General features: G+C 46.7%; 1 protein-coding gene across 6 annotated transcripts in view; it reads left to right on the forward strand.

Moving 5' to 3' along the window:
• Positions 1-17,201, forward strand: part of LOC144755825 (myosin light chain kinase, smooth muscle-like) — a 730,231-nt gene that overhangs the window by 640,093 nt on the left and 72,937 nt on the right. For all 6 annotated transcript variants that reach the window (XM_078645121.1, XM_078645117.1, XM_078645120.1 and 3 more), the window contains one exon: positions 5,482-5,517. In XM_078645121.1, the coding sequence (XP_078501247.1) occupies positions 5,482-5,517 (36 nt within the window). The remainder of the gene's footprint in view (positions 1-5,481; positions 5,518-17,201) is intronic.

Here is a 17,201-nt window from a genome sequence, read left to right on the forward strand (position 1 = left end):
TCCATTGGAGTGTGCTTCGTGGTCTGCGTTCAACTGGTTGAAAATAAATTTATCGGGGGAATCCTTGTTTATCGTTCGATATTGCAGTTCATCTCCTTTAAATGATCTTTAAGGGTTTTACATAACGGGCTCTTCAGAGGGGTTTTCTACATACAACTATTATTCATTCAAACATACACTCCCCTACAAGCTCCTGCAGGCACAGGGTCCTTACATCTTGACCTTCAGTCAAAGGTACACTCTGTCCTCCAACGACGACCTAGCTATTGTTAAATATAGCATTTATTTTTTATTTTGAAAGTTTTATATAGCACGAACCAGACTCTTGCGAGTATCAGAGCGCTTTACAAGACAAGTAGAAATATATACAGAATATATTACGATATAGTGAATCACGCAATAAGGAAGTGCTAGATAAGTCTAGAACAAGAAAAGGCAGTGCGATGCTAGTGCAAAATGGCAAAGATACAGAAGGACGCATATAAGCGAAGAAAAGCAAGTAATAAAGTACAGTGATTAGATAAAGAGTTCACGTAGATTGAGCCATGAGATCTTTCACTTCTCTTTTGAAGTAAGCCGAGGAAGGGTTCATTCTAGTTTCACTGGGCAGAGCGTTCCATATCCTTGGAGCTATACCGGAGAAGGACCGGTTATACGTTTTTTTTTCTTGGCAAGTCGTTGAGGTTGTAGAAGAAGAGTCTTGGCACTCCTGGAAGCTCTGCTGCCCGCTGAGAGCACCAGTTTCTGAGCTAGGTATTGTGGGGTGTTGTGGTAGAGCCTTGTGTGTCATACAAGCGATTTTTAAATGAATTCTGGCTTCAAACGGTAGCCAGTTGAGGTCTCAAGTCTGGGGATATGTGGTCATTTCTCTGGGAGCCTGTGATGAGTCTCGCAGCAGTGTTGATCGTGGCTCTTAGCGGGGCTGTCGATGACCTCGGGAGTCTGCATAGGGTTACTGCTCCGTATTCCAAGCGAGGGATAACTAAGTTTTGAACAGCTTGTTTGAAATTGTAGGCGGGCAGATAGGGTTTCAGTTTTCGCAGGGTCCTTAGGTGGAAGTTGGCTCCCTTTGTTGAGGCACTGTGTTTCAGCATCTTGAGGTTATTGTCCAGCGTTACCCCAAGAGATTTTGCTTAGTCGACTATGAGTGGTTGTCCATTGAGAGCTGTTAGGTGCTTCATCCAGTCTGTGATAGTTTGAGTTTTGTTAGGTGGGGCGATTACAAGGAATTCCGTTTTGAGGGAGTTAAGTTTCAAGTGGTTTTCAGCCAGCCCGATTTGGGGTTTTTTGTAGTGTGGTGTTGAGTGATTTGATGTCTTCCAGAGAGTGACTTTTGATGTAGATTTGTGTATCGTCTGCGTACATGTGAAATTGTATCTTGGAGAGGCTGAGAAGATCAGTGAGGGGTTCCATGAAAAGGTTGGGAGAGAGGGAGGAGCCTTGAGGAACTCCCAGAGTGACAGACGAGGGGAAGCGCAGGGATTGGTTGACCGTAAATCTTTGGGATCTGTTTTGGAGGAAAGAGGTGAACCAGTTAAATACACTTCCAGATAGACCCATTCTGTGTTTCAAGAGATTCAGCAGGTTGTCGTGTTTGACGGTGTCAAAAGCTGATGACAGGTCGAGTAGGATTAACAGACCGGCTTCATTTTGGTCGAGGATTTTTAGAGCGTCATCTAATACATGTCATGGCTGATTCTGTGCTGTGATCTGCTCTGAAACCAGATTGAAATTGGTTCAGCAGGTTGAAACGATCAATGTGACAGTTCAGTTGTATGTTAACGCATTTTCCCAGGAGTTTAGCCAACATAGGGATGTTGGAGATCGGGCGATAGTTATTAGGGTCAGTGGGATCCGCTGTGGGTTTCTTTAGGATAGGCGAGACCTGAGCCCCCCCCCCCCCCCCCCCCCCCCCTCCCTGTAAACTAACCTCCAAAGTGGCAGTCATTCACTAGCCAGGTAGAGAAGTTACTCCACGAGAATAACTAAATGAAAGGACCGCCCCCCTCCCACCCCCCCAGCCACGGAGCATCCACAACTCTGTCTGTTCACACCTTCGTGCTGACACTTGCGTGGGCTCTGGGAGGTGAGAACTCTGTGTTAAAAAAAACAGGTGAATTATCAAGGTAAAAGTGCAATTATTGGGTGCGTGTGGCTGCAGCAGCAGGCAGTCGTCGTCCCCCCTACCCCTCCATGACTTGTCGACGTGAGATGTATTTCCTGTTAATGTTAAACATGACTGTATTACCTAAAATATGTGGCCATGCTCTGGGGTGCAGCAAGCTCTAACTTGCTTCCTTGATCCACCCACGTTTCGCACATCTGGGATGAACCTGTGTTATCTTCCCCTCTTCATATAGATCCTATAGGTGATTTCTGCATTGGTACACTCTAGCTCATGTGACCTGTCACGCACAGGAAGACTATTCGATTGCAGAGAAGTGTTTGTGAATGAGCAGACCGTGGCTAGAGAAATAATTAACCTTGTCGAATAAAGTTTTAATCACAGCATGTTAATTCATTGACCAGAACTGCTATGTGTCCAGTGAACTGGTACAAACGCACATTGAACGATGATGAGGATTCTCGCTGCTGAAACTACTGCTGATGTCTACATTAGCCCAGCATTTTTGCTGCTGGACTCTTTGGTTCACACTGCATCACTGAGTCACATAGCACCTGTCACTGCTGCACGGCTACTCATGGTAGGCTGACCATTAGAGCAATCGGGCAATGTCCGACAGGCTGTTCTGACAGGTCAGTGTGTTGGCTATTTTCTTTTTGGCTATTTGTGTCTCTGCTTTATGGTCTTCTAAAATAAATTGCCGAAGCCAACCGCGCTTGCATAGGCGAGTTTTTTTGACTTTGCTATTGCTGGTTTCTATCGTGGGTGCACATTTTTTTAAAATGTTTATTTCTGCTCTCTCCATTTGTAGATTTGTCCCATGTTTCTGTCTCCCACACTCTGTGCTGCTCTCCACTTTTAGTCCCAAACGAGTCCATTGCTTCTCCCACCCAGTACTATGTTTTTTTTTTAAACCCAACTCCTCCATTGTGCCTCCACCCCATTCCCCTGCCGCGGCGCTGACTCGCACCCATCCACCAACCCGCTCCTCCACCTCTACCCGTCCAATGTATTCATTTTCTTTTATAAAGGTATATGTTTGGGGGGGAGTTTCAGCTGCCGCCATTTGGTACTAGGCCACTCCTCTATCTTTGCAACTTCATGCATATTTTTTTTCTTCTTTTCATTTACTCTTCAATGGTTCGCATCCGCCATCTTGAATGGCAAAATAAATGTGAAAATATGGCTTCCGTTTCATTACATATACATGTTTACACTATGCCATTCGTGTTTGTTTTGGATGGTGGCATTTCGGCAATCTAGCTTTTTTTCCTCATGTACATCTTCTATCCGTGCCGGCTTTTGGGCGGTGCGAGCGGTGCAAAGGTCAGGGGGCGCCATTTGGGCTCTTGAAATCGGTGCCAGTCGCATTGCCCAAAAGCTTGCTCTGTTGAACTTTAAGGTTTCTTATCCAGGACGTTAATCTTCCTAGAAACATAAAACCGTGTTATATAGATCAGGAGGCACACTTTTATGCTCACCCACGAGCTGCTGTAAAAGTAAACATTTGTTTTGCTTATGAGTCATAAAATAAAATAAAAGGTTTCACGTTAACATTTGGGAATTTCATGTAATTGATGTAAGCACGTAGAGCCGAGCTCCGCTCTGTACTCTCACCATCAGTATGTCTTCTTGCCGCCTTGATTGCTAGAGATAGCCTACCTCACTTTCATTTTGTGAATTGAAACAAAGTAAGTTGTAGGCAGGGCTGGCTCTGTGGCAGTGCCACATATTTAATAGTTTTAAATGCACCTGCTGCCGCATTCTTTGCTTCAAGCTATTTTCTGGCAACAATAAACATGTCACGATAACTCCAGTGATAAATGTTTTTTCTGGAGAGAGAGATCGGAGCTTTCACTTGTGGAAGTTTTGATTCATCGTAAGGTAGCACAGAGGGTTAATGTGCCTGCTGCAAAGAACGTACACCATGCACATCAAAAAGAGCATATCATGTAAATACGTCTACTGCTTTTGTCAGAGATCCTATTCTTACTTGAAGTTTTTAAGTTAAAATCCTAATTTAGAAAAATGAGCAATTAACTGTCACCAAAGAGCTGCATGAAAACTGCATGGTATAGGTTAGAGCGTTACGATTATATCCCCAGTCTTTTATTATCCTAATGTTGCTAAATGGGTTAATTGGGGCAGAAATCAATTCTTATTATTAAAGAGTACCCCCAACCACAGTGTTCAGTATTATATTCTAATTTTTTCCTTCTCTAGACCAAGCAGTCTTAAACTATACTGTCTACAAGTATGGATAACATGGCTTCTATTATAGTCCTCTGTCTCATGTAATGTTTACCATACTGATTTACACACGTATAATTGATTCAGTGGTATAGCGGGGGGGGGGGGGGGGCGGCCTCTCCTGCTCTTACCTGCCACCTAGGGGTAGCAACACCCGCCCCCCCCACTCTACAATAGACTGCCACTGGGCAGAAAACACAGTGACCTCCATGGGGGGCCAAAGGCTAGCTATGGTACTGGGTTGATTGTCTCTGTGTAATATGTGTGTTGTAAAAAGCTCCGACACCCTACACTGGTATGAGTGATGCTATAAAACTAATTTAATGAATCCATGAGAAATTAGTTATGACGACTTGAGGTGCACTGTTGAAGGGTGGTAGGGATGGAATCCCCGACGGAGGTGTTCATTGGGGGGCGCCAACAAACCCTGTCGTACAGGGCGCCACCAGCGCTAAAGCTGGCCCTGTCTTCTACATTAGTAAAAAGTCATAGACCAAGCCAAAAGGTCAAGTAATGCCATTGAAGGTCGAGACCTACCGGCTTTGACATTGCTTGTTTACGTGTTGCACTCTACATCTACTATAATTTTAATTTCAACTGAAACCTTTATTTTTCATTAAACAAATCTATATGAAATAGTTTTTTATTTAGAGCTTGATATTACACGTTTTGCCGTTTTGTAGCATTGTAAATGGCAAGCTTTCCTATTTTTCAAGCCAATGAGGCCCATTTTATCAGTCTCAGAAGGATGAAATGGTGAGAAGCCTAGTCTGGTTTTGAAAGCAGTGTCCCGCAGGTTACACATGACTGACAGGAGTCACAATACTGACATGGATACATATCAATATTACAAAGGAATGTACTAAAAAAAATCAAAAATCAAAACTGTAAATAATATAGTCAGTTATTAGGCAGAAAGAAATACCAAAGGTAGCAACCTGAAACGAAAGTAACGGAGGTAGTGGGTCTGATAAAGATTTAGAAGAGATGCACAATTAAATTGGAACCGGCAGGGGTTGCTTGCTTAATGACAGACTTTGTAATCACTTTATAGAGTCACTATTATCATTAATAATTTTCCGCTAAATGCTTTTTTCCCACTGTAGATTCTGTCACTCCAAAACGGCGAGCACTGAAATCTGGTAAGCATAGCAGCTAGAATTACTTTGCCTATTATGTATGATGTACTCGCCAGATCTTCGAATCCGCTCTACCTTTAGATGTCAAAACCCTGGTGCCACATTACATCTTAGATCTAGGAGGACTGGGTGTGAGCTGGCAGATGTAGACCCTTACCTAATTTACATTTTGTAGTTTCCACTAGGGATATTCCAAAGTTGTACTTCCTCTGAAAAATATGTGCTTCTATCTGCTTGCAGTGCTTTATTTATCTTTATCTATGATTAAACGCAGGAGCCAAAAGCGTCTCAACTTTGAATCTATTGTAGATTTACGTGCATGAATCTTTTATTGTCTTCACTCTGCAGTGGTTTTTCAGTAGTCGTATTAACGAATTGCCAAAGAAAAGACATCAAGCAGTTATATTTTCAGTAGCACAACTATCAACTTCAGTCAGTAGGTTGTGAGCACACTGGAATTCCATTCCCCCTTAGGCCATCATAGTTCAGATTTCTCCCGCACATCATGTGAAAGGTAGTCCCCCCTACCCCCCTTTAAAGGTCTGCTCAAATACCTAGCCAAGAAGTTTGCCATTGGTTAGCTCCAGCAACCAGCTCATTTTGTTACAGCATGTGGGTGTCATGTCTACTTCATGTGTGGGCCCTCCCCAGGAGCAGGGACCAACTTATTGTGTTCATCCACTGCTCCCATTTTTGGAGCTACTTTTCTCTGTGTCCAAGCACTTCATATGAGGCCGTGTTTTTTAGGCTGTCTCTTGCCCGCTGTCCATTTTGCTTCTTTTAACCTGCCACCAGACCCCCGTCCATGTTGCTTCATTTTTACTCCCGCCTGAAGCGCTATAGATAGATATATTTTTTTTAAAATAGATTTTAAAGTATTTTTTATAATTGATTTCAATCAACCGTCTTTATTCGGTATTATACAAAACACCATAAAAGTACAGTTAAAAATAGCATAAAGAGAAAGGTACTGGGACATTCATTACAATTCATTAAAATTCATTAAATTTGATTTATTTGACCTGTGATTTTATGGATACAACTTATGAATCCAAATAAAGATTTATTGAATTGAAGTGAAGTGCTATAGAGTTCTGTTAATCCGCATCCTTAGGCAAACATGTGCATTCTCCTGTACTGAGGATCGTCCCCTGCCCTCCAAGGAAAGAGGACTAGTTCAGAGGGTGAAATAACCAGAGTACTGTAAACTGTTCCTCTGGTGCTGCCAGCTTGGGGCTTTGTTCAGAGACATGAAGACTAACCGAGCGAGGTGACATTCAGAAATGAATCTGGAGAGGCAGATACTGCCATATGGTTTCAGTGTTTATATAACATTTGAATTCATAGAACTAAGATGCTTATGATGAATTTCTCACTTCTGATTAGTATCGATCACTGACCCCAGCGAATTCAATGCAATCTCAAACGGGAAATCTTGTTTTTTGTTCAAATACCACGGGGCGGCAAGATCTCCTCACGCCCATGAGAAGGCACAATTGCAGTAGCGTGATCCTGCCGGGTGCGCCTTGTTCTCATATTTATCTCCTATAAGGTGGTCTGTTCGGTAGAAAAGTGAATGCTGGAAAGGTACAGCTTTAGCTGGAAGACCACACAGCGTAGTATCACATCACTAGGCTTTTTTTTTTTTGCATTCAAATATAGCATGAATCAGACACAAAGGTATTGGAGACCTTTACATGAGCATATGTTCAAATATGAGTGCTTGTTTCAGGCAGTCCGCTTCCCATATGCCCATCTACGTTGCTTTTTTGCCTTCCACCCGACGCTGGTCCAGGATGCTTCTTTTCCCTCCCATTCCTGCCTGGTCCTGGTTTCCTCTCTACCCCACCCACCCTTGTTTGTATTTGGCTTGTAAAGGGTTAGGGGATCTAGCACTACAAAGAATGACATTTGTTTAGCTTTAATTCCATTTGTTAGGTTATGCAGAATTAACACATTGGCATCAACTCAACAAAAGAAAGGTTCCACTTTTAATTTTATTTTTAGGAACAGAGAACGCCGACTACAGAAGAGCAGCCCTGTAGGGACTTTAATTGGGCATGGTAGTAGATTTTTCATATGGCCCCTTCATTAGAGTGCGTGGATTTCTTAACAAACCTATGCAGTTTTGAACTGTCAAACACATTTTACGAAACAGAAGAGATGGTTACTGTTGTGCCCTGTTTTCAGAGTGCGTTAGTTTCATAAATGCAGTGTTTTATATTCGTGTCCTTAGAGTGCCAATTATGAAAGGTGGTGTGGACATTGTTAGAAATGGGATTTCTGGTTTGCGATGGTATGCGCCTAAGCCAGGAGGAATCCACCACTCTAGTCAGGGCAAGTAAGTTACACACCAAAGATAACCTTTTCCAAATATGCCTGTAAAGACACAAGCAGGGTATGGTTAAGGTTTGTTCATGTGGCATCCCCATCTGCTTCTAACCTCCAATCACTGCAGGAACCTTTTAACTCCTCCACTATGTAGCATGTCAGTTCATCGAGATCAAAGGTTGACTTCATTTTGGCCAGGTATTAACGGTGCAAACAAAGAGTCTCCGGTGTAAGAGAAGAAGCCGGAGTAAGAAATAAAATGACCAATATGAGGGAAGCAAGCAAGTCACAAAACAAGTAATTGTATAAGTGCAGAGTTGTAGTTCAACTAGTCACTCCGGTATCACGCAAACGCATGTCCTATCCTCACTGCTGATCATCAATGTTAGAAATGGGATTTCTGGTTGGCTAGGGTATGCACCTAAGCCCGACAGAACTCACCACTTTAGTCAGGGAAGTAAGTTACACACCAAAGATAACCTATGCTCACCTAGCTTGGCAAGAACAGTCAGGCTTATCCCAGAGGCAGTGTGAAAAGCATTTGTACAAGACAGTCACACCAGTAACGCAGTGAACACACCAAAAAAGACTCCACACTGTATTACATAAAAAAGACTATATTGTGTATAACACAAGACCAAAACTACATAAACCAATAATTACTTTGCCAAACAGGAAATGCTCAAACATCACAATGAGTGCAATACGTGAAAACAAAGCTTATACTTTGCAGGCGTCATGAAAGATAATACTGTGCATATTATGCAGCCCCTGAAATAGTACTGTCTATCCTGTCACTGCAAGGTAAAATGGCATACTTCCATATCAGAGCATAAGACGTAATAGAATACGAGACCATAACACATGCAGTACCATACATATCACCATAACATTAAAGGGCATAGCACTCCTCTGCTTCTGTTATACACAATACGGTAATGTGGCACAGAAAACAAAGTGTTGGGCCAGAAGTATCAGCGCTCCTACTACCTGGAATGTGGTAACTGTACTGGTGTCAAATTCGGGACTTCTGTCGCTGCCTCCCCTCTCCCCCTCACCCCCCTTCCTAACCCCGTCGTGCTATCAAAACGCCCAGCAAGTTTCCCCAGGGTATGTCTAAAACAAGCATTTACAATGCAATGGTTTTCGCCTTTGGAAAAGTTATAGCTATTGGCATTGTAAATGACAAATTTTGTATTTATGTGTTGGTTTTGAAAACAGATAAATAAATGGCATTGTCATTTACATTGCCATTAGCTTAATCTCTCGCAAATGTGAGACCTATTGTACCCTACGGACGAGCTTAGCAGACAGCAATTACTACCACACACACACCCAGAGCCACACACACACCCACCCAGAGCCCCACACACACACACCCACACCCAGAGCCCCACACACACACACCCAGAGCCCCACACACACACCCAGAGCCCCACACACACACACACCCACCCAGAGCCACACACACACACCCACCCACCCAGAGCCACACACACCCACCCACCCACCCAGAGCCACACACACCCACCCACCCACCCAGAGCCACACACACCCACCCACCCACCCAGAGCCACCCACCCACCCAGAGCCACACACCCACCCACCCAGAGCCACACACACACACACACCCAGAGCCACACACACCCACCCAGAGCCACACACACCCACCCACACCCACCCACCCAGAGCCCCACACACCCACCCACCCAGAGCCCCACACACCCACCCACACAGAGCCCCACACACCCACCCACCCAGAGCCCCACACACCCACCCACCCAGAGCCCCACACACACCCACCCAGAGCCCCACACACACACACACCCACCCAGAGCCCCACACACACCCACCCAGAGCCACACACACACCCACCCAGAGCCACACACACCCACCCAGAGCCACACACAGCCACCCAGAGCCACACACACCCACCCAGAGCCACACACACCCACCCAGAGCCACACACACACACACACACACACACACACACACACACACACACACACACACACACACACACACACACACACACACAGACACACAGACACACAGACACACAGACACACAGACACACAGACACACAGACACACAGACACACAGACACACAGACACACAGACACACAGACACACAGACACACAGACACACAGACACACAGACACACAGACACACAGACACACAGACACACAGACACACAGACACACAGACACACAGACACACAGACACACAGACACACAGACACACAGACACACAGACACACAGACACACAGACACACAGACACACAGACACACAGACACACAGACACACAGACACACAGACACACAGACACACAGACACACAGACACACAGACACACACAGACACACACAGACACACACAGACACACACAGACACAGACACACACACACAGACACAGACACACAGACACACACAGACACAGACACACACAGACACACACAGACACAGACACAGACACAGACACAGACACAGACACAGACACAGACACACTCAGGAGAGCAAGCACAGCGAGGGGGGCAGGGAAGCAAGCACAGCAAGGGGGCAGGAACCTAAAAGTAAAATACTAAAAATAAAATATTCCATGTCGCAATTAAAGTTACCATCACTGGTTAATGACTAAAAAAATCATCATCACCTATGTACCGAAGGGAGGAGTAAAGAACCTCAGGATGCCCTTCAGTGTAAAAGTCTTCATTGGCTTAGGGTGCAGGTGGGCCTTACTTGTGTTTGAGCCCGCAGGCTCTAAAGCAACTATGCCCAGATGTGGGAGTCCCTCCTCGGGGGACTCGGTACCAACCATGCCCAGGTGGAGCCCTTGTGGGCTTAAATTCAGAAATGCCCCTGGGAGCCTCTCAGGCTCTCACTCAATTATGCCCCTTGAGCCTCTCATGGGCTCTCGCAACAAATGTGGGCCAGGAGCCTCTTGGGCTCGGTAATAAAAGAAGAAACAACAGCGGTGCTGAGCCTCTCGGGGCTCTAGAAACCAGAATGCCCCGCAACCGTGGGAGCGGCCCGCTATCAAGTGGGGCCGCTCGTGGTGAAGGCACCGGCGGAGTGCCACCTCACTCCCTTTCCCCCCCAGTCGGCTTCGACTCACTGGCTTCCGTGGGGGGGGGGGCAGGGGGGGGGGGGGATCTTCTCTACTTGGTCCGGTCCCGCTCCGATCGGGTCACTATGCTGCCGGCATGCGGGACTCTCTGGCTGCCGGTCTGCTTCTTTCACCGGCCTCTCGCTGGGGGAGCCTCTGGGAGAGACGCTGGCTACACTCCGGTGGTGGAGAAGCGCGGGGTAGGCTCCCGTGGACTTCCTGCCTTTCTCTTGGCCAATAGCTTCCACCCAACCGGGGGAAACGGAAATGGAGCCTGCGAGGCTCTTCTCTCTGTCCCGGCCGGCCCCGCCCACCGTCAGGCGCGGCGCCGGCTTCAGCTCTGTTCCTCGTCCTTCGTGGCAAGACGGGCAATCGCAGCACACATTTTTGCATGACAAAAGATGGGCGAGATGGCATCGGGCTGGGAGGGGGGTGGAAGGAATGGGGAGAAATGCCGCGGCTGCGTGATCAGCGAGAAGGCATCGGACTGGGGAGGGGGGTGGAAGGAACGGGGAGAAATGCCACGGCTGCGTGTACTCTGCTCTGGCAGGGCAGGGAGAGGCTGCAGGAGGTTCCTGACGAGAGAGGAGCATTACGTGAACCCACCCGCTCGCCCTAGCTCTAGAAAAAAATGGCGGCCACAAACATCCTGTCGGAAAAAAAATAAAACTACACCCACCGCTGCAATGACGGCAACAAAGGGACAGGATGAGTAAAAATGGCCGGAACACCCCCGAATCTGCTCCGCAATTGACGGACAGATCTCTGTTCCAATGGCTAGCCTCCATTTATGGAGCTAGCCAATGGAACAGAGGGCGGATTTCCAAGCCACTCTACTGTTAACATAAGGTTTTCGCCTGCGCCGAAAAGCTGCGCGTTGCGCAGCTTTCGACGAGGCAAAACCTAAAAAGTGGGTCGTGGGGCATACACACTTAAAGATTCGTCAGGGAGGCCTCGCTGCGTCCCTCGCAAGCAGAATTAGCAGCATGGATCTGCCCATGAACCTGTACAGTTACCCTCCTCTGGCTGGGAAGTCCAGTGCAGCTGCCACCGACACATGGGGTGGCTGCGGGCAACCCCAGGTGCTCAACGCTCCGGGAACCCCGCTAATGGGTAGCTTCTCACTGGCCTGTGCAGCTCTGCCAACATGCGGCAAAAAGAAATAACTCCGGACAGCCAGTCCTATTGGAAAAGGCCGCAGCTATGCCGGCACACAAATCCCTGGTGAAGTGCTGCTTGTTGACACGCTGATGTTCTCTCCTACAACAGTCCATGCTGGCCGACTTTCCTTGGCGCTGCGGCATCAATACCCACGTAGAACGGATGCTCGAGCAGTGCCAGGTTTGATCTGGAGACAGCTGAATACACTTAACATGCGCTGGCCACGTTATCTGCGCTGGGGCACATGCAACTCCAGTGCACAAAAAAGTGCTTTAACACGCGCTAGCGAGATCCCAGTGCCTCACACCTGCCGGCCTTGGAATGCTAGCATGAGAAGAAATCTATCCCGGCTGCTTCGTCAGCACACTGCTGCCGGACTCAAAAGGGCAGAGTCTTATGGCAGAGGTGCTTGAAGTACAATCCTTGATGGGCCCTGAGATTGCAAAACAGGGGGCAAGTCAACCAGCCCATGGAGAGCACTGCGGGGCAAAAAAGCAGCAAGGCAGCAGGCCAGCACATAGAAACCGGCTGCAGAGTGGCAGTTCTTCTTGCAGCTCGGCATACAGCAAGCAGCAGGCCAACTCAGCAAATCGGTTAGTAAAGTGTTGGTCCCTTCTGGTAGCACAGCAGTTCCTTCTGGCAATGTGCAGAATGTAGAGCCAGCAGCTCCTGGTTAAAAGTCCCATGCAGTGTCTAAAATCATTATTCTGAAATGTTTTAGAGGTTGTATGTCAATACAACGCGGTGTTTACACCGCACTACCATTACAACGCTGGTTTTGCAACCCAAGTCGTTACTACGACTTGCGCTGTAGGGTGCTGGACTTAGGAATAGTAAGATTTACTATTCCAACACCAGCCTACGTACAGTAGGGAAGGTGTTGGAATAGTAAGTCTACTATTCCTTAGCCTAGAGCGCCCTCCAGCGCAAGTCGTGGTAACGACTTGCGTTGTAAAACCATCGTTATAATGGTAGTGCAGTGTAAACACCGCGTCGTAATGGATGTTCCCCGTTTTGGATCTAAAGGCCACTTCAAAAGAATCCCTAGAAGTGCACAAATCCCTCTTTCAACCCAGCCCTGGCTCCAGACGTACAGTATGGGGTAAATCAGCCCCGGAGTGTGAGGACAGGACACCGCCTATACAAATGTAAGTGTGCCCTGCCTCCCTCTCTGCCAGCCCAGGCAGACCATTAGTATGCAGATTACTGCAGATGCAAACCTGTTACACCCAACACTTCCTGTGTGATGGCTGTCTGGAAAGTATGCATAAAGTGTAGTTATCATCCAGGCCCAGATGTGAATTGGAGTGAGGCTGCAAAGCACAGAGTACTAAGCACGGAGAAATGCCCACTTTCTAAAAGTAAAACACACAAGATGATTGACGGAATGTTGCACAATGGCAAAACATTCATCCCCAGTCACAGATCTGGGTTTAATCCATCGTCCATCACCACCCCCTTTTGTACCGCTTTGTTCACCATAAGTTGGCAGGGTATGCTCAGACGTGAGTTCCTTGCCCACTGGATTCAAGCAAGCCTGGCTGAAGATGGCTGGAATGCCTGAAACCGGTCCTAGGAAGCTTGTTCCCGGTCCAGGGACAGCATGGCTTGGCAGTTCGGGCTGGACTGTTCCCATGAGGCACAGGGTCAGACTGATTTGCATATGGCCATGCCTGAACTGGGGTGGCAGAGTGGGCTAAAGAACGGTGATGGATTAAACCCAGATCCTTTGACTGGGTGTGAGTGTTTGATTGGTTCAGATGCTCGTCCATCACAACCCCCTTTTGTACAACTTTCTAAAAGTGGCGTTTCTAAAATAGTAATGTAAATCCACCTACACCAGTAAGCAGAATTTATCACCACTATTTCAAACATACCAGACATGGCAATGCTACTCCTTCCAGATCATTAATTACCACTTAAGTACTTGTAAGAGAATTCCCAATTATAGCCTTTGAGAGGAGTAGGCCTCACAGCAGTGAAGAAACCAAATAGGCTGTTTGTCACTACTAGGACATGCCACACAATATAGGCACATGTCCAACCATTTACGTACACCGCACCCTGACCATAGGGCTACCTAGGGCTTGGGGAGACCTATATGTAGAAAAAGGAGAGTTTAAGCATTAGCAAGTAACTTTTAGTGCTAAGTTAATGTGGCAGTTAACTGTTCATGCAGATCCTGCAGTTGCAGGCCTGAGACAGGTTTGAAAGGCTACTTCTGTGGGTGGTGCAAGCAGTGCTGCAGGCCCACTGGTAGCATTTAATTTACAGGCACTGGGTATTTGGGATACAAGGGACTTGCAAGTAAATTAAATATGCCAAACAGATATTAACCATTCAAACCATGTTTAAAGGAGAGAGCACTTGTACTTTAGCACTAGTTGGCAGTGAAAAAGTGCCCAGAGTCCTAAAGTCAAAAAAGAGGGTCAGAAAAATAGGGAGAAGGTAAAATATTTGGGGGAGAACCCTACAAAAGAGCCAGGTCCAACAGACATATATACTTTAGTTTTTCATCTTTTTTGACAATATAAAATGAGGAGTGATTGTAATTTTGTGTAAGGGACCTCCCCCACCAAGACATTCACTTTTAAAACAAATAGCAAGGTTTATGGGTCAGGATAGTTTTGATCGCACATGGATGATTTTTTACATAGCAGTATCACTTTTGGTCGATTTGCTGTTTGCGGGGGAAAAAACGGTAACTCTCTCTCTGGCCAGAAAAGCAGACTTATTGAAAGTACTGTGTGATTCAAAAACTCTTTATGGTCTACTCGTTGCAATGGCCACGCAATCATTTCGATGGCATTGGCTGCACAAAAGAATAGCATGGTTAAAAACACCCAGTCAACAAGGATCGTCAAAGCCAATGGGTCTTGCCTATATGAAAGCAATTGGCTTTGCCAATGTCTTTTAGCTTTGCTGTGCAGCAGCGTGGTTTTCAACATGGCTAAAAGTAAAGTTAGAATAAAGTTCTATGGCACCATAGTGATTTTCTTCTAACTTTACCCTTGCCATGCTGCACAGCCACGCTGTTGTACAACATTGCCAAAATACATTGACCAATCTAATAGCTTAGGCATAGGTGTGACCTCTTGGCTATTCCAATGCTTGTTTATTTTGTCTTGCCTTTGAATTGCAACTTTTTGACCTATGCTTAGAAGTTGGACTCAGTGGAAGGATAAAGAAAATGTATTTTCATCTCAGAGTATGCCTGGATCACTTAAGAATCTGATCTGCACCTGCTTAATATCTTCATCCAGTTGGAAAAATTCAAAATTCTCACCCTGGGCCAGGTCTAGTCTGCTCTCAGCCCCAGAGACTGGATGGTGCTTTGAACCTGCAGCACGCTTCTTCCCAAATTCCTGCTCTGCTGGCCTACAGGCGCTGCCTGTGGTTCATGATATGAGAGGAACATTTTCAGTTCACTCTGCTCCCCTATAGTCTCCCCAGTGCCCCTCGAATGTTCATGAAAGTGATGCAGTGGCGTAACATAGGCACCATCTACCTTGCAGGGGGGGCCCCCTCAAGTTTTGTTACGCCACTGAAGTAATGGAGGTGGTGGCAGCACACCTTCCGAGGTCAGGGTTGCCAGTTATACCATACATCAATGACTGACTTTTGAAGGCAACCTCGCCCCAGGCAATCCTCAACCACCTCCAGAGAACGGTGAACCTCCTGTCATCCTTGGGGTTCAGTATAAACATGCCGGAGTCAACCGCAATCCTTCCTAGGCTCAACCCTTCATGGGAGCCATTATGGACCTGATTTGATTTTGTGTCTTTCCACTGGGAAAGAGTCCAGGACATTCAGACCATGTTTCCGATCTTTCAGCCTCGGTCCTGGATTTCAGTGAAGTAAAATCTGAGGCTGCTGTGACTGGTGGCCTCCTGCTGGTTGTGCATGCCAGATGTTAAGTGCGGGCTCAGAAGTGGGATCAGAAGTTCCAGTGGGCCTAATATCCAGGGGACTTCTCCAAGCAGATCCAGATTTTGGAAAAGACTGTGAAAGATCTTCAGTAGTGGCTAATGGACCATGATTGGGTCAGCGACAGACCCCTCTCTTTCCTGCACCAGAGTGGACAGTGGCAATGAGTCACTTCTGGGCTGGGGCAGCCATCTGGGAAAGTTGCTTGGCAAGGAAAGCCTTGCTGTATCCATCAAGGAGGCACAGGGAAAACACCATTGTCATATGGCACTACAACAAAGAGGGTGGGTGGGGGTAGGGTGGATTAGCTGGAGGTTACAGGACCACTAGGGAACCTTCCTGGTGGTGAACCATCTGGCCAGCTCATTGAACACCTTGGCAGACAAATTCAACTGTTGACGGCTAGCTGGTCACGAGTAGCCGTTACACCCAGAGTTGGCACGAGGTCTCTCGGTGAATGGGAAGAACCTTGACCCCTATTCGTCAGTCGAACGTGCATTACCAGCACTTCTGCACATTGAAGTTTCCAAGGGGTTTCTTGCTCTGTGAAATGTTCCATCTCAAGTGGAACTCTGGTCTCCTGTATGCCTTTCCACCAATGCCACTCCTGTCCTAAGTTCTCAAGAAGATCTGTACAGACCAGGCTGAAGTAGTCTAGGAGCTCTGGGCTGGGCACAGAGAGTATGGTATCCAGAACTCCTGGGCTTGAGCAAATGCCCCTGATCAGGCTGCCCTTCTAGGAGGATCTCCTGTTGCAGCAGAAGGGCCGGCATCTCCACCTGGACTCCATTGCCTCTACCTTCATGCATGGAGATAGATCGGCGACAGATAAACACCTTCGGTCTTCCTCCAGAGCTAGTTGATGTCATCTTGACAGCAAGGCGTCCCTCTATGAAAACTGTATAAGCCCGTTGTTGAGCCAAATTTGTGGTTTGATATGGCACTCGCCAGATTGACCCCCCCCCCTTCCTGGCCAAACCGTCACATGTCTAATTTTTTATTCTGTGTCTCGCCCAGAAAGGCTTTGCTCTGTGCATAGTTAAGGATTGTCTTTTGGACATCTTGACCTTCTTAAGCTTGCCTGATCAGCCCTCTTTCTTTAAATGACCAGTTGTGAGGTCTTTCTTGAAGGGATTGCAACATATGTTCTTCTCCTTCGTT

Source organism: Lissotriton helveticus, chromosome 5_1, assembly GCF_964261635.1.
Source record: "Lissotriton helveticus chromosome 5_1, aLisHel1.1, whole genome shotgun sequence".
NCBI classification, from domain to species: Eukaryota; Metazoa; Chordata; class Amphibia; order Caudata; family Salamandridae; genus Lissotriton; species Lissotriton helveticus.